The 18,330-nt window shown below is 53.3% G+C and overlaps 2 protein-coding genes and 1 pseudogene across 2 annotated transcripts; all 3 read right to left on the reverse strand.

The window, feature by feature from the left end:
- Window positions 1–30: 30 nt before the first annotated feature.
- On the reverse strand, window positions 31–2,955 carry LOC112902127 (annotated as a pseudogene).
- A 5,980-nt stretch (window positions 2,956–8,935) lies between these two features.
- LOC112902126 (transmembrane protein 205-like) lies at window positions 8,936–12,295 on the reverse strand. Its single transcript, XM_025971056.1, has 3 exons — window positions 11,982–12,295; window positions 10,337–10,556; window positions 8,936–9,415 (listed from the first exon to the last, which is right to left on the reverse strand). The coding sequence occupies exons 1-3, from the start codon at window positions 12,191–12,193 to the stop codon at window positions 9,200–9,202; spliced, it is 648 nt and encodes a 215-aa protein (XP_025826841.1). The 5' UTR covers window positions 12,194–12,295; the 3' UTR covers window positions 8,936–9,199.
- A 1,091-nt stretch (window positions 12,296–13,386) lies between these two features.
- LOC112902099 (beta-D-xylosidase 1-like) lies at window positions 13,387–17,914 on the reverse strand. The gene is made up of 3 exons (XM_025971019.1): window positions 17,406–17,914; window positions 14,425–15,763; window positions 13,387–14,267 (listed from the first exon to the last, which is right to left on the reverse strand). Exons 1-3 carry the CDS (start codon window positions 17,799–17,801, stop codon window positions 13,645–13,647), a joined length of 2,358 nt encoding a protein of 785 aa, XP_025826804.1. The 5' UTR covers window positions 17,802–17,914; the 3' UTR covers window positions 13,387–13,644.
- Window positions 17,915–18,330: the final 416 nt, after the last annotated feature.

The following is an 18,330-nucleotide window of genomic DNA, read 5'->3' on the forward strand; positions in this document are numbered from 1 at the left end:
AAGAGGTTTTCTATTGGCAAATTTTAAAAATGAAATGAACTGCCTGAATTCTGCATATTATTAAAATTCATCATATCATCCCAACAGAAATAACTTTTTCTTTCTCCATAGAAACCTAAGCAAAGTTCAGAGTTCGTGTTCACCAGTAAACAGCAGCAATTTTCAGAGCATGGGAAAGGCTTCTGTCCCACAGTCACAGCCTCACAGGTCGAGATTGCTGGAGAGGTACCAGGAGTGCATGGCATGGCTAGGCTGCCGAAGGACATGATGTTGGCCAGCGACGGCAGCCCGTGGATCATCCCAAACTTCCGGTTCCTCTTCGTCGTCTCTGAGTTCTTGGAGTACACAACCTCAGTGCCGATGCCGATGAGGTCCTTCTCCATCTTGTGCCTCTTCATCATCATCTGCACAAACCAAAGCAAATTGTTCGGAACAAGGGAAATAAACGATGCAACGAGTAATGCGAAACCAACCAACTAGAAAAGCATATTCCTTTTCCTTTTGGAGCTGACAAGGTCCCCTATCATACATTCCTACTCGAGTAGCACATTGGTGTTCTGAAATTTGAACTGCATTGCAGATTCGGAACAATCAGAACTTAGAAACAATCAGATGCTCAAATAGTTCACAGACACGGCCAGGCATATCATCTTGTTTTGTCAAATACCAAATTCCCTGTCTGCTCACATAACTTATCCACAACTATGCTTCTGACAAAGCTAGATTCTATCCTCCTGATGCTAGATTGCTAACTAAGAATCCAAACAAAGCGGAGCTGTTGATTAGACAAGAGTGTTATCTTCATGAATAGAATGTTCGGTGCCACCTGCTCATCTGTAATGGCTACAAAGGTACCTATGTCTGCTCTTGATTCTCACGAAAAAAAAACAAATCAATACATTCCTGTCATACCCACAGGAAATAGTACTCAAACTGCAACTGTGTCCTATGTAACAATTTAAATCTATATCAAAGTAACTTCCTTTTGCCTTGCATAGCTCAACTACCATCAGTGTAGTTAATGTAAAAAAATGCAGATAAACAGTACAACACACACAATTGTTATCATGCACTCAAACTATATACTACTGTGATTTTCTGTGTCATAAAAAGCTGAAGAGCATGATCGAAGTATTTTACCTCAATGGTCCTGGGCATGAAGCCCAGAAGGTTGGACAGGTTACAGCCAAGGGCCGAAACAAGGAATCCAAGCTGGTACATCGCTAGGTGGTTGATGCTGTCTTCCAGAGGTGCAGGTATGCAAATGCTGCCACAGATATAGCGGAACTCGCTGGTATCAACATGAAGTACGCCGGGTACATCTTTCCCTGCAGACTCCCAAACTGATGCCTCGGCAAGTACCTTAGGAATTCAAAAGATTCACCAAAACATGCCAAGGTTTATACAACATTCTAATAATGGAATAATCAATCTACACAGTGACACGTCTGCAAATGGTGCTACTGCAAGAACAATATATGCTATGCTTTACTTTTCAGGTGGACTTCTCAGTTCTCTCCATATAACAAGGTAATATGTGCACTGCACAAAAAATAAAATTGAAAGGATACTTAAACATGAGCAAAAGAATTTTTTTTCTAGACTCCAAGACTGCATCAAATATATTACTCCAAAGTTCAAACATGTAACAAACAAATAAAGGAACAGCCCTACTTGCTTGCAAAATTTCAGCAGTGGTGAGCTTTCAGAATGTTTAATGAGAGGATGGTGACTGAACTCATCATAATCTCCAAATTCATAATTATGTGGTCCTTATCAAACCTTAATTTATTAGATTAATTTTTAATCAGGACTACTAGTTACAAATTATTATGCTGATCCTGTGAATTCGTGGGATCCGAGCAATTAGAACTCTTGCTGCTTCTCATCTCACAAGCAAGCATGCTGAACATTCTTCCCAGAATGGGTGCCGTGTACTGACTGTTGCATGTGAAATTGAATTGCTGTTGACAGCAGAAACAGCAGCGTTTCAAGTTCATCCATCCCGTCCATGGGAGACATTGAGGCTTCGGCAAATTGGTAAGGAAGACGGAACCCATCTGACTCTACCCTGTCTGGAACCTTCTGCAAATTTGGTGACAGTGCGAGTGATGTGCCCTGTCGACGGCGGTTGGAGAAGAGCCGGGGAGAGGGAGAGACCGCGCGATGTGGCCGGGGAGGGGAGGGGAACGGCTCCGGCCGGCGGAAGCCATCGCCGCCGCTGCGGAGGTTCTATTCAGGTAGCCCCAGATATTTACAAAAATAGACACTGGTAATTTACATTTAACACCCTAAATCGGATCGCGATCCATAATCGCGATCCGGATATTTACATATACCCCCCTGAATCGGATAGCGATTAGTAATCGCGATCCGATTCAGGGGGTTATTTGTAAATATTGGGATAATATTTTGCACATTGGCCCCTCGTCGGGTCCCGAAGCTGGCGGCGCCGGGCCGAGGCAGAGACGATGAGGGTCAACGGCGGCGGTGGCAGCATGACGACAGGGCTCGCCGCCGGAGGGATGCTCTGCTTCCTCCTCGACGAGAAGCAAGCAACTACGCGACCCCAGGTTTCTCAAGCGGCCGTGTTATCACTTACTTGAACATGACGATGCCGCCGACGAAGGTGACCCAAAGCCCGGCGCCCCATGCGGTGGCGAACGCGAGGAGGTGGACCAGCCTCGCCTCCGCGGCCACTTCTGCGTTGCCATCGCCGGAGCCGCCGAGGAGCAGCACGGCGGGCGCGAAGAGGACCCCAGCCACGACGCACTACACGGCCGTCAGGAATCGCGCCGCCCACCCCTTCGCGCCTCGCCTCGCGGAGGACGGCGGCGACCCTGGGTGTGCGGAGAATGGATAGTGGGGGTGAGGAAGAAGACAGTGGATAGATTTGTGCGCGGGGAGCTGAATGGGAGGGAGACTTGGCAGCAGCAGCAGCTTGAGCTTTGAAGAACTAGCGGCTGCATTGACGAGACAGGAACTTTTTAGAGAAAAAAAATGCTCATTCGTTCTCTCGAAAAAAACTACAAGATGCCAATTTTTTATCTCTCTCCGTACATGTCAGAGATCGCCGGAGAGACGTCGCTGCCCGCGACGAGAACGCACACAACTCACGCGAACTGGAACGATAAACACGATCTTGTTTGTGCCGCAAAGTTTAGCAGCTTTTTCTCCTCTAATCATTGCTTATATATAAAAGGAAAAATATAACAACTAACTGGAGTCCATAACCCCGACATGCACGCCACACTCTTCATCGACGAGTGCCATCCCAAACGCCTGGAACGTGGCGCATGACGCGCTCCTTCGCGAACTCAGCGCGAGTCAGAGCTCTACAACCTGCATGGCCTAACAACCAGCCATGTGCTACTAACTAACTAACAGAATGACCTGAGCACAAGAATTATTCAACAAATCTCCTCCTAAGTGTTGTGCACGATTACTACTTACACTCTTGAAGGCCGACCTTGGTACAGAGCTTCAGGAACTTGTTCTTGCAAAGGGGCTTTGTTAGAATATCTCCCAACTGCTCATCAGTTCTGATGAAGCTCACCTCAATCTGCCCATTTTGTGCATATTCCCGGATCAGATGAAATCTTGTGTCTATATGCTTACTCCGGTCATGATGCGCAGGATTCTTCACGAGAGAGATTGTGGACTTATTGTCCACCTTGAGCACAGGCTTGTTAACCAGTGAATCCAAGATTTCAGATAACAACCGTGCTAACCAAACTCCCTGACAAGCAGCTGTTGCAGCAGCAATATAATCAGCTTCACAACTTGACAATGCTACAACCTTTTGTTTTGTTGACTGCCAACTAATGGGACTTTCCTCAAGAAAGAAGATCACTCCGGAGGTGCTTTTTCTACTATCAACATCTCCTGCAAGATCACTATCACTATAGCCCAGGAGCACAGGTTGATCTCCCTTCTTCCTTGCAAATTTGAGTCCCCAATCTCTAGTACCAGCAATATATCTCAGAATATATTTAATTGCTGCTAGATGATCCTCATGTGGCTTCTCCATGAATCTACTCACATACCCAACTGAGAAGGCCAAATCAGGTCGAGTATTCACCAAATATCTCAAACTTCCCACCAAGCTTCTATACTCTGTAGCATCAACTCGAGGGCAATCACTGTCCCTGCTCAATTTCAGCTTTGCTTGCATAGGAACATCACAAGTATTGCACTCCACCATGCAAGCCTTCTCCAGAATTTTACCTGCATAGCTTCCTTGAGACAGAGTGATTCCTTCTACACCGTGCTTTACTTCAATGCCCAGATAGTAGGTGAGTAATCCTAGATCACTCATCTTGAATATTTCTGTCATTTATGTCTTGAACTTCTTGATACTATTGCAGCTAGCCCCTGTGATAATCAAATCATCCACATAGACCCCCACCACCAGCCTCTCAGTACCAACACCCCGACAATAAATTGCATGCTCAGATGGACATTTCTTGAACCCAGGAACACCCAGCTTATCATCTAGCTTTTGATTCCAGGCGCGAGGTGCTTGATGCAAACAATATAAAGCTTTGTGTAGTCGGTATACCTTGTGTTCTTGCCCTGCTTGGACAAAGCCCGGCGCCTGTTCCACGAACACCACTTCTTGCAGATCGCCAACGTTCAAGAACGCCGTCTTGACGTCCATATGGTGAACCTCCCAGCCCTCATGAGCAGCTGGGGCCAGGAGCAGCCGCACTGCCTCCATCCGCGCCACAGGTGCAAAGACTTCATCGTAGTCGATGCCGTGGCGCTGTGCGTACCCCTTCACGACGAGCCGCGCCTTGTGCCTCACCACCGCGCCGTGCTCGTCCCTCTTCACCTTGAACACCCATTTGAGCCCAATGGCACGCCGGCCTTGTGGGAGCTCAGTGAGTGTCCACGTGCGGTTCTCCTCGATCGACCGCAACTCCTCCTCCATCGCTCGGCGCCAGCACACCTCCTTCTGTGCCTGTGCCAAGGATGCAGGCTCCTCCGCGCTCACCGCCAGTAACCTGCCATCGCCAAGATCACGAACGGTATAGCCCGGCGGTGATCCCGGTCCCACGACGTTGTCCATTGCTCAGAACCGCAGCGGCACATCATCGTCGTGTTCGGCATCCAGTTCATCGCCTTGGAGGGGTGGAGGCGTCACGAAGTGGACAGGCGATGTCGAGGCCGAAGGTGTTGACGTCGTAGCAGGGGGCGTTCCTGGCGGCGACGTGCTCGGTCCACCCTGCCAGGCTGATGTCGCAATAGGGGGCGTGCCCGGCGTCACAGCTTCCTCGCCCAGCATCTCCTCCGGATCACCAGGTGTGTACCTGGTGGTGGACTCCACGGTGAAGGTGTCGTCGTCGTTCCCGGCTGCCGTGCCGCCTTCCTCGCCATAGGTCCAGTCCCACTGCGCCTCCTCGTCGAAGATCACGTCCCTGGTAATATGGACGCGACACGTGACAGGATCATAGGCCCTGTACGCCTTGGTTCCCCGCTCGTAGCCGACGAAGATCATCTTGCGCCCACGATCCTCCAGCTTCTTGAGGTGTGGAGTCGTGTTCCGTACATAGGCGATGCAGCCGAACGTCTTCAGGTGATGGACCGCCGGCTTCTTCCCATACCAAGCTTCGAACGGTGTCATGCCTATCACACTCTTGGTCGGGCACCGGTTGAGAATGTAGACCGCGGTGTTCACCGCCTCACCCCAAAACCAGCCCGGCAACCCCTTCGCCTTGAGCATGCTCCGGGCCATTGCCACCACCGTGCCGTTTCGCCGTTCGACGACACCATTTTGCTGCGGGCTGTAGGGAGCAGTGAGCTGCTGTCGCACCCCTTCAGCTGCACAATACTCCGCAAACTCAACCGAGGTGAATTCACCACCCCGATCGGTCCGGAGCACCCCCAGCTTCAGGCCTGACTCCGCCTCTGCACGTCCCTAGAACATCTTGATCGCCGCGGCCGCCTGATCCTTAGTCGACATCACCGACAGCCACATGAAACGGCTCTTGTCGTCCACCAGCAGCAGGAAGTACTTGCCGCCGCTCGGTGTCACCGGCAAAATGGGCCCGCAGAGGTCGCCGTGCACTATCTCCAGTGTGCGCTCGGCCCGGTACTGCGCCACCGCCGGGTACGGGTTCCGCCGCTGCTTGCCTGCGAGACAAGCGTCGCACAGCTTGTTCACCTGCTCGATTGATGGCAGGCCGCGCACCATCTCGTCCCGCGCCAGCTTCCGTAGCGCTTTCATGTTGACGTGGCCCATCCGTGCGTGCCATCGCCAAGCATCCTCCTTGCCGCGTGCCTCGAGACACACCGGCCGTGCAACATCGAGGTCGAGCACGTACAGCCGGTCCGGCCTGCGCGGCACCCGCGCCAGCAGCCTCCGGCTCTGCTCACGAATCCTCAGAACGCCGTTGTCGATGTTGATCTTGTACCCCGCCTCGTCCAGTTGCCCGATGCTGATGATGTTCGACGTGAGGCGGGGAATGTAGTAGACGCCGGCGAACGAGTGGTGCTCCCCGTTCTTGCAGTTGAACAGCACTGTCCCGCAGCCTTCGATCTTCGCCACCGAGCCGTCTCCGAAGCTCACGGACCCGCGCACCACCGTGTCCAACTCCGCGAACGCCATCCGAGCGCCCGACATGTGATTCGTCGCCCCGGTGTCGAGCACCCACGATGTTGTGTCGCGGTTCTCCTCCTCCTCACTGAGGTGCACGAGCACCTTGTGCTCGACGAGCCGCACCTGGGAGCCGGATCCCGCGCCCTACCTCGTCGTCACCGCACCGGATGGCGCGACTGCCGCCCGAAGTGGATCTGGGCGTGCTCCTCCAGGTGATGCCGATGTCGCAACCAGGAGAGTCGCCGTGGTCGCCTCTTTGGGCTCCTCCTCGGGGCTCCCGCCCAAGGGGTCAGCCGGCGCCGATGCCGAGCCATCCACCACCGGCGGCGGCGGAGACGGAGCTGCAGCGGGAAGGGAGAGAAGTGGCGTTGACCTCACCAGAAGCAATGAGGCCTCCTCCTCATCTTGGACGACATGGGCCTGCTCCTTCTTGGGCCGAGACGGGCAATCTCGGGCCCAGTGGCCATTTTTCCTACATCGCCGGCACTGATCCTTCCCGATCTTGGCCGGCCCAGTTGATGAGGATGACCCGGAATCGCCGCCGCGGCCTCTTCCGCGTCCACACCTTCCTCCCCGGCGTGCAGAGCTCCTGCCAGCACCACCGCTGGAGATGTTCTCGGCCTCCCGCTGCCTCCGACGCGTGTTCCACTCCTCCTCCGTGAGGTACAGCTTGCCGTCGTGGAGCAGCGAAGACGGTGGTCCCTCGAACGACTCCTCCGCCGCCTTGAGTCGCCCGGTCAGGTCTGCCACGGAGAGCGTGGGTGTGTCGAGGAGCGTGCGGATCGCGACCACGATCTGCTTGAACCGCGACGGCACGCTCCGCAGCATCTTCTCCACGATCTTGCTCTCAAACAGCACCTCACCGAGAGTTGTGAGGGAAGCCTGCATGCCGGTCAGTCGAAGCGCATAGTCCTCCACCGACTCGCCGTCCTTGAATGTGGCGAGTTCGAACTCATGCAGCAGTTGTTGTGCGGTGTTCTTCCTCACACGATCGTCGCCGACGCGCAACGTCTTGATGGTATCCCACGCTTCCTTTGCCGTGTCCTTGTCGGTGATTGCCGTCGTCAACTCTGGTGGCACGGCGCTGCAGATCGCGTCGAGCGCCTCGATGTCGTCGTCCGGATCAGCGTCGCCGACCTCGATCGCCCGCCAGAGGTGTCGAGCTCTGAGCTTCACCTTCATCAGCCGTGCCCAGTCGGTGTAGTTCGTTTTGGTGAGGACGGGGTAGCTAGTCCCGCCGCGCACCTCTCGAACAACCCGCTGAATCACGACATCGCCGCCCTTGGCTCCGCTTGCTCCCGCACTCTCGAGCTTTCCGGTCTTCTTCTCGCCTCCTTTCGGCGATGACGGCGGAGTACCCGTCATCGCCCACTCGATCGCGCGGTGACGATTCCAACGACGAAACCTCGCCGCGATCGATCCCTGGCCTGCAACCGGCTCTGATACCACTTGTCAGAGATCGCCGGAGAGACGTCGCTGCCCGCGACGCCGGCGAGCTCAAGAAAGAACGCACACAACTCACGCGAACTGGAACGATGAACACGGTCTTGTTTGTGCCGCAAAGCTTAGCAGCTTTTTCTCCTCTGATCATTGCTTATATATAAAAGGAAAAATATAACAACCAACTGGAGTCCATGACCCCGACATGCACGCCACACTCTTCATCGACGAGTGCCATCCCAAACGCCTGAAACGTGGCGCACGACGCGCTCCTTCGCGAACTCAGCGCGAGTCAGAGCTCTACAACCTGCATGGCCTAACAACCAGCCATGTGCTGCTAACTAACTAACAGAATGACCTGAGCACAAGAATTATTCAACAGTACACTGTCCTCTGCGGCTCTGTTTCTTCGTGTTCGTTTTTTTAGAAAAAAAGAATTGTCATGCTTGGACAATTCTTCATCTTTTTGAAGCCATATTTCTCTGAATACTTAGGGGCGGGTGGGGGGGGGGGGTGACAATCAGCAAGGAAATTTGACTTCAGTTTCTTTGTCACCGAAATTTTCTCCAGTCATCCAGGCCAAAATCCATGGGCTTGAAGATGTTCAGATCTGGGCAGCAGAGACGCGCTGTCAAGCTCAATCTTTCTACAGTAAATTCAGTGGGAGTTGGCCAACAAGAGTACAAGACAAAGGAAGGAACAACACATAGTTTTGGCAGACAAGGGGAACCACAAACCAGTGTTCAGAAATCAAGAATGCACACCAAACAACTCATCCGGCCATCCCTGGACATTTTTCAGAGAGTAGGAAGTCTGAAACTTGCAGAAGCTCTTGTCATTTCTTCGGACTCGGATTGGAACATGAGCTGAGAGAACGTTTTTAGCTACTTTTCCTCATTGACCTATCTGCCTTGTAAATTCCCAGAATTTTGCCAAAGACATTTCCTATATATAGACAAATTTCAAAATGAAACGAACTGCCTGCGTTCTGTACATTATTAAAGTTCATCATATCGCCGCAAGGGCCAAGGTTCTCACACGGACAGAAGTACAGAACTCTTTTTTTTTCCTCTGTAGAAACCTAGGCTAAGTTCACAGTTCGTGGTCACCAACTAGCAGAAGCAGCTTCAGAGCGTGGCAAAGCCCTCAGTCAAGCAGTCACAGGTCGAGCTTGCTTGAGAGGTACCAGGAGTGCATGGCCAGGCTGCCGAAGGACATGATGTTGGCCAGTGACGACAGCCCGTGGATCATCCCGAACTTGCGGTTCATCGCCGCCAGGGCGGGGCTCTTCTTCGCTGTCTCTGCGTTCTTGGAGTACCCGACCTCTGTGCCAATGCCGAGGTCCTTCTCCATCTTGTGCCTCTTCATCATCATCTGCGTGACAAGAGCAGTTCAATTGGAACAGGGTGAAAATGAGAGTAGAAAAAAAATATTGAACCAACCAAAGAATAAGGAACATTCTTTGTTTTTATAAGTTCAGTAGCCAAAGCATAAGGTACATTCTTTTGTTTTTTATGTTCACAAGGGCACCTCTATACTACTCAAATAACACGATTGTGTTGTCGTTGCCGATTTCAGCAATCAAGACACCTCACTTCTCAAGTTTGCTCTCTAAAACAACCGTGAAGTGATGAGAACTACAACGCAAATGCGAAACTCAGAAACAATCAGATGCTTGAACAGAATTGTAACTAGTCTGTAATGCTGCCAGGTGCTTGAATGCTAACTTAAGGTCCTGAGCTTTGCAATGCAAATATGGACTGGGGTATGTCCCCAGAATTCTAAAAAAAATGTCCAAAAGGTTCATATACACAGCCAGACAAATATCCTTGTTTTGTCAAATTACCAAATCGCCCACCTTTCCATAAAATTTTATCCACAGTTACGCTTCTAAAAGAGCTAGATTTTCACCTCCAGGGCTCCAGGTGCTAGACTGCTAATTAGTCATGGACTAATTCTGCTTTATGCTATCTGTATTGATTCTTGGAAATAAAATAAAGAACAAATCAATGTATTCCTTTGAGCGTTGCAAGCAATAGTACTCATAAATTGCAAATGTGACCTATAAAATCATATAAATCTACATCAAAGTAACTTCCTTTTGCCTCACATACCTCAACTACCATCAACATAGAAAATGAAAGTGTATATAGAAAGTGTAAGACATGCATTCATTAGCCCTGACATTATCACATACCCAAACTATAAACCTGTGATATTCTGTGTAACTAGCATTTGGCAAATGCAACATGAGAGATAAATAAAAAGCTGAAGGCCATGAACAAAGTATTTCACCTCAACAGTCATAGGCGTGAAGACCAGAAGGTTTGACAGGTTACAGCCAAGGGCCGAAAGAAGGAATCCAAGCTGGTAGCGCTCGATGGTTGATGATGTCTTCCAGGGGTGCAGGTATGCGAATGCTGCCACAGATATAGCTGAACACACTGATATCAACGTGAAGTATGCCGGGAACATTTTCCCCTGCAGATTCCCAAACTGGTGCCTCGGCAAGTACCTTTTGAATCAAAAAGATTCCATCAAAACATTGTTAAACGTTTATACTATGTTCTGATGGGAGTAATCGACCCGTACAGTAGCGCATCCACACATGGTCACTAGTGCAAGAACAATATTTGGCAGGCTTTACTTTTCCTGTGGACTTCTCCGTTCACACTATAACAAGATGATATGTACACTGTGAACATAAAACTGAACGTATATTTGAACACCTGAGCAAAAGTCATATAAAATTGATGGTATACTTGAACACCTGAGCAAAAGACATTGCTTTCTAGACTCTTAAGACCGCACCCAACATATTTATTCAAATACCGAAGCAACAAACAGAGGAACAACCCCACTTGCTTGCAAAATTGCAGCCGTGTTTACCTGAACTTCAGAATGTTTCTTGAGATAATGTTGACAGAAATCATCACAATATCCATAAGCCTACATCTAGATAAAAATCCAGCTACAGCACTTAAGAGCTCCTCACTACAGCATAAAAATACCCCAGCTTTCCCAATTCATGATTTCTGGGCTCCTTCCCAACAGATCTTGAAGGTGCAATATTAACTAAACTGATGTTTCAGGAGTAGTTAGTAGACTGTAGTTACCAAATTAAGATGGCGATCCAATTGATTCGTGATGATTGAAGACCCATGCAATTAAAACTCATATGATTCTAAGGACAGATTTGTGTGGCTTGTCATCCCCACGCCTAATCACAAATTCAGTATGGTAAAGACCTACCTACTCGTTGTCTTCAGAATTTTTTTTCTAGAATGGGTGTCGTGCATTGTTGCACATGAAACTGGATTTGAATATGAACGCTACTGTGAGCTGCAGCATATCATCTTCTCCGTCCGTCCAGTCCATGGAAGACACTCAGGCTCGGGTGAACTGGCAAGGAAGACAGAGTCCATCTCGCTCTCGTCTCCAACCTTCTGATTTGGGGACGGTGCGAGTGATGCGGCCGGCGGGCAGCGGCTGTTGAGGAGTCGTGACTCGGAACACGGAGAAGCCGATACGGGATAGGGAGAGAGTGCACGAAGCGGCCGGTGAGGGGAGGAGAACGGCGGCCGGCGGAAGCCATCGCCGCCGCCGAAGCGGTGTTTTCCAGATAAACCCTGATATGTGCCAAAAAGCCCCTAACACTTTATATTTAACCCCCTGATTCGGATCGCGACTATTAATCGCGATCCAAATATTTACACATAACCCCCTGATTCGGATCGCGACTATTAATCGCGATCCGAATATTTGCAAATAGACCCCTCGTTGGGCCCCGACGGTTGGTGGCGGCGAACCGAAGCAGAGGCGAGGCTCCGGCCGGTCAACGGCGGCACCGGCGGCGAGACACTTCGCTCGGAGCTAGCAACGAAGCGAAAACACCCAAATTCTCAGGGAACCAACGGGATGAAAGAAACGGCCTGCTTACTTGAACATGACGATGCCGCCGACGAAGGTGACCCAGAGGCCGGCGCCCCATGCGGTGGCGAACGCGAGGAGGTGGACCAGCCTCGCCGCCGCAGCCGCCCTCGCTGCGTTGCCGTCGCCGGAGCCGCCGCCGAGGCGCAGCGCGTCGGGCGCGAAGAGGAGCCCCGCGGCGAGGAACGCAGCCGCCGTCAGGAACCGCGCCGCCCACCCCATCGCGCGGCCCTTGGAGCCAGAGACAGCCGCGGCGCCCTGGGTGTCGTAGAATGGGGGGAGGAGCTCTGAGCTTGGAATGGAAGTGGCGACTAGGCGAGAGGCTTGGGCCGTCCGGCTCCTTTGACCTCCTAGAAAGAATATGCTTGCTCATTTGCTCTCGCTGTCGTAGAAACAGAGGCATGTTTCTCTCTCTACATTCTCAAAAAATTTCGCCTGGTACTTAGTGTGAGACGTCATTGCCTCTAGGTGACTAATCATGCCTGGACAAATTTAGAGGTCAGATTTTTCTCAAAACTTCAGAGAGGAAGCAATTAGGGCCTGTTTGGATCCAAGAGCAAATGGCAAAAGGGCAAATGGTAAAATTTTTGCTCCTGTCACATCAAATGTTTGGATGCTAATTAGAAGTATTAAATATAGTTTAATTAAAAAACTAATTACATAGATGAGGACTAAATGACGAGACGAATCTATTAAGCCTAATTAATACATAATTAGCAAAATTATGGTAGCATTTGCCCTTTTACACTTTGGGGTGTTTGGATCTAAAAGTGCAAAAAAAATACAAAAGAGCAAAAGTTTTGCACTTTCTCTTTCTCTTTCCCTTGAATCCAAACTTAGCAACGAAAGATCTTCACCTACCAAATCAGTGGGCAAAGACACTGTGGAAGGGCAGGCGTCCAGCACCTACCAAATCAGGTCCTGTTTAGATCGCAAATCTTTATAACTTTTGGAACTTTTTGCTACTGTAGCATTTTCGTTTGTATTTGACAAATTTTATCTGGACTAACTAGGCTTAAAAGATTCGTCTCGTGATGTACAATTAAACTGTGCAATTAGTTATTTTTTTTACATACATTTACTGCTCCATACACGTGTTCCAAAATTGATGTGATGGGGAGAGAGTGTAAAAATCAGTGGGCAAAGACACTGTGGAAGGGCAGGCGTCCAGCACATGGTTTTGGACCAGACAAAAGAAACCAGTGTTCAGGAAAGCATGCCAAACAGTAGGGGAGGTCTGAAAGTACAGAAGCTCCTGTCATCTTTGCAGACTCGAGCTCAGATCAGATGACATTTTTTTATCTGAATCCCTTGGCAAATTTCGATCAAAGGCATTTCGACACAGAGACAAAATTTCTTGCTGGTACGAGAAATGCCTGATCTCAACGAAATGCAAAGTATGAAATGCATAAATCTTGAGAACAGAAACTATTGATTGTGAGGAAGAAACGACATTCTTCTGTGTTCCTTCCAGTTTAATCGTTTGCAATCATTTCAACAATTTTCAGTAAATCCGGTGCCTTTTCTAACATTTCAGATCTCCGTCTCCACCTTTGTAGAGACGGAAGCACCGTAGCAATCGCAATCCAACACCCCCCTCCCAAAACGACACAAATTATTCAGACAACCCTCTGAACCCTGCATCCTCCTCCTGCGCTTCGGTGCTTCTCGTTCTATACCCCTAGCTGCTCGACGCCGATCGTGACCGAGTGCGTCAGCTCCCCGATCATCAGGCTGTGCTCGCCGACGGGGATCCGCCGCACGCCGTCGCGGTCCGCCACGCTGAGCCCCTCGCACACGCCGACGGCCATCTCCACGCGCGCCACGCCGCCCGCCGGCACGTGCACCTTCTCGAACGCCACCAGCTGCCGCGCCGGCGCGCCGGCGACGGCCGCGGACCGCGGGGCGGCGTGGTACACGAGCACCGCGTGCGCGCCGTCGCGGCCGCCGACGTTCCGAACGTCCACGTGCACCGGGACAGCCAGGCCCTCGCAGCGCGCGTGCGCCACGCGCACGGCGCGGGCGCTGCCGCCGGAGCGCGTCGCGTTGAGGAGCGACGTCGCGGCGGCGTGGCCGCCCGCGAGCTGCACGGTGAGCTGCGCCGGCGCGTGCGCCAGCGAGTGCGTGAACTGGGTGTAGCTGAGCCCGTGCCCGAACGGGAGGACCGTCGGGCCCGTGTAGAAGCGGTAGGTCCGGCCGGGGTACCCGCTCTTCGGGTTGGCGCGCATCGCCATGTTCGTCATCGGCGCCTTCTGCAGGTAGTCCTGCGGGTACCATGTCATCGGCAGCTTCCCGCCTGCAACAAAATCACAACCAAAATTTCAAATTACAAATCTTTTCTTGTTGCAAAATTGGAACTTAGTAGTGGTTCCAAATTAATGTTCTTGACATCTCAAAGGTTGATTTTTTTCGTATGGTCGTCACTCTGATTGAGCTGATGGGAATGTATGTACCTGGGTTATGGTGGCCGAAGATCACGTCGGCGATGGCCTGCCCGCCGGCCTGGCCGGGGTAGCCGGCCCACAGGATGCCGGCGATCCTGGGGTCGTTCAGCGCGAAGGCAATGTCGATCGGGCCGCCGGACATGAGCACGAGGATGACGGGTCCCTTGGCCGCCTTCGCCACGGCCGAGATGAGCTCTGCTTGCCGTCCAGGGAGGAGCAGGCTGGACCTGTCCAGGCCCTCGGCCTCGACCTTCTGGTCGAGCCCCGCGACGACGATGGTGGCGTCGGCGCGGCGCGCGGCGTCGACGGCGGCGGCGATGGGCTGCTGACTCCCGGCGCACGCCACGTCGGTGCACCCTGCCTGGTGCACCGCCTGCTTCACGTACCTCGCCACGCCCTGCAGCGGCGTGGTGTACCGGCACGGCTTCCCGGCGTAGTTCCCGATCATGACGACCGTGGCCTCGGCGTGCGGCCCCACGACGGCGACGACCCGGTGCGTCGCCGGGCGCAGCGGCAGGACGCCGGCCCTGTGCTTTCCTCTCCCGTTCTTAAGCAGCACGACGCCCTGCCGCGCCGCCTCGAGCGCGAGCTCCTGGTGCGCCGGCGTGCACACGTCGCGCGGGCCCAGGTGCCCGAACGGCCCCGCGGCGGGGTCGCCGTCGAACATGCCGAGCCGCACCTGGACCGCGACGGTGTTGAGCAGCGCGGCGTCGACGTCGGCGTCGGAGACCTTCCCCGCGGCGACGGCGGCCTCCGTGTACTGCGCCAGGAAGGGCCCGCAGTCGAGGTCGAGGCCGGCGCGGAGCGTGGCGGCGACGGCGTCCTCGGTGGTGCGCGTGTAGTGCTGGTCCCGGAAGAAGACGTCGACGGAGTCGCAGTCGGAGACAATGTACCCGTCGAGCCCCCACTTCCCGCGGATGGTCCCCTTGAGGAACGCCTCGTCGGCGCAGGTGGGCACGCCGTTGACCTGGTTGTAGGAGCACATGACGGCGGCGGCCCCGCCGTCGGCGACGCAGGCGCGGAAGGGCACGTTGAAGGTGTCCTCGAGGTCCTGCGGCGCGACGACGGCGTTGAAGTGGAAGCGGTCGGTGCCGCCCCAGCGGTCCAGGTCGTAGGCCGTGAAGTGCTTGCAGCAGGCGGCGAGCTTGAGGCGGCCGCCGGCGTAAGGCTGCTGCTGGAGGCCGCGGACGTAGGCGGCGGCGTAGCGGGACGAGACGGCGGGGTCCTCGCCGGGGGTCTCCTGGCCGCGGCCCCACCGCGGGTCGCGGAAGATGTTGACGTTCGGGGACCAGAAGGTCAGCCCCGCCGCGCCGCCGTTGTACATGGCGCGCGCCTCGTCCGACACCGCCTGCCACGCCACCGTACCGCCGTACGCCGGTGAGTAATGTGCACATTGCAAATAGTACAATATGCCAAGGAAATACACGTATAAACAAAGTGAAAAAGAAAGTATTCTTCTTCTTCTTTTTATCCTGGTCGTCGTCGCCGAGTCAGGTGCGCGGGGCGGGTACCCAGGCAGGATGACGGGGGTGGGGCATCTCTGACCGGTGTCGGGCCGATCACGTGTGCGGCGAGTGCAAGTTACGACGCACGCCGGCGATCGCCGGCCGGCAGCTGCGCACGTGAAGGATGGATGGAATTGGTGCTCGTGATCGAATGAACATGTTTACTGCTCATGATACTCGATCTGCAGAGATGCTGCAGGAGGTCCTATCGTTTCGGGGGCAGGGGACGCAGACGACGAGTGTTCAGAAGCAACAATGGCACCACTTGCAACTTGCTCAAAATCAACCCCACGTCCTTGTATTTTTATACCAACATTTCAGAAAGCGTAGCAGTAGAGTCGACACTGTAGTAAACGGTGGGGACCAGAACAATCATTCAAAGTTTGATTGTCGTCGACAGTGTCGAAATGAGAAGCGAGACAAGAACGTCTGCGCGCTGTCCCAGTGGAACCACCACCGTCTTGCATCAGAATGACGCTGACGCAACAGGGTTAAATCTTGCTACTAGATTGCCATACAAGAACACGCACCTAGGAGTACACCCTAGTACTGCTCTAGCAACCGTGGCAGTAAAAACCGTCGTCGGAGTGCTGTGAAAAAGGAAGGTTGAAACAAAAGCAGCAGGCACTTGCGAAAAGATCACACAGGCACGGCACAAAAGCTCGTGCTCCTCCTCCATCAGATTTCATTCTGCTCTCTACTCTATCGCACACCGAACATGGTGTAGGCTCCACGCTGAGGAGATGCTCTGCTCCGGATACGTACGAAAACGGATTTGGATATATCGGATATCTATTTTCCAGTTTTCTTCCGGTTTTCATCTCCAAAATGGAAAATGATTAGATACGAAAGCAGATTCAGATATTTCGGATATCTAATTTTCTATTTTCTTTCAGTTTACATCCCTATCGCTAATTACCGGCAATAATAGAGCGGTACTGCCATTGCCAAAGCATTCAAGCCCTGCTCCAGCTCTGCCCTCCAGCAGGACGAGCAGATGAGATCAGGATGCTGGCTGGCCCACTCGTGCGCACCCTCCCGTACGGCTCGCACCTCATTGGCCGCCGGGGGCCCCCACGCCCCACACACAGAGAGCAGTTTTCTACTCCCCTCACCACTACGCTAATCTGGACCGCTAGATTCCGATCAGACGGTTGGTTGGTTCACTGCAGAGTGCAGACCAGTCAGTCAGTCTAACTGCCCCGCCCCGGGACGGCGGGACGACCAACTCGATGGCGCCAAAGCGTCCATCCCCGAGACCAACACAGAGCGCGGCGCCCGGCGAGCGAGCGGCACCACAGGCACGGGCGCGCGCAGTCATGCGGCTGGCCAGCCGGCCCGGCCTGCCTGCCTGCCTGCCTCACGTGCGCTCCCGAGACAGAAAAAGCCAAAGCAAGAGCACTCGCGCGCCCCCGAAGTCTCGCCGGCGGCAACGGCGACAGAATGCCGACCCCCGACCGACCCAGTGCATGTATACGTACGTACCCGGCCGATGAGCTCCCAGAGCGTGGCGTTGAGCGCCGCGGCGGCGCCGATGACCTGCGGGAACGCGGTGGCGCCCGGGAACGCGCCGCCGAACCGCACCCCGGGCCCCGTGTCCGACACGCCGTGCAGCGCCTCCGACCACCACTCGTACCCGGACACGCCCAGCCGGGGCACCCCCGCCGCGTTGTTCACCAGCAGCCGCACCTTCTCCGCGCGCGTCAGCCGGGACACCAAGTCCCGGGCGCGGGCCTGGACCGGCAGCGAGCGCCGGCAGAACGGCAGAGACGCCGCGGGTCCGCCCGGGGCGCACGCGAACGGCGCGCGCGCCGTGGCCGCTGGCGCCGACGACGCCGCGAGCAGCAGCAGCAGGAGGAGGAGGATTGCGCGGCGCCGCATGGCTGCCGGCGGCGGCGAGTGGGAGGAAGAGTGAGGCTGCAGTGTGGTTGTGGAGACGGAGCGGCGGGGGAGCGTGGGTTATATAGAGGAGAGCGAGCGGCATCCGCCAAGCCCGCAAGTGGCAACCACCGCAGGGGATGAAGATGGTGGTTGTGCGAAGAAAAGAATATCTTCCTGTTTTTTTTTCTTTCTGCTCTCATTTTCGGGGAAAAAATAAAACCTTTTTGCAAAAAACTGACATTTCATTTTGTTTTGAACTTAATTGTTTTCGTATTAGATTAATGCGCACTATTACAAAAGAAAAATGATGGGTTTGGAGGACTGTAACTGCTGCCGGACAGTTTGTGCAGCCTGCATTTTAGGGGTGCAGAGTTTCCTCTGCTGCATGTGAGAAGTAAAAGAGAGATATGTTAAGATATTGCAGTAGTGTTCGTGGTGCAGTCAGTGAAAGTTGTTTTTTTCTGTGCTGGATTTTGGTGATAAGTCTTCAGGAAATGAAAGGCAGGTAAACTGGCTGGTAAATCAATGT

This window comes from Panicum hallii, chromosome 8 (assembly GCF_002211085.1).
Source record: "Panicum hallii strain FIL2 chromosome 8, PHallii_v3.1, whole genome shotgun sequence".
In the NCBI taxonomy this organism is placed as follows: domain Eukaryota; kingdom Viridiplantae; phylum Streptophyta; class Magnoliopsida; order Poales; family Poaceae; genus Panicum; species Panicum hallii.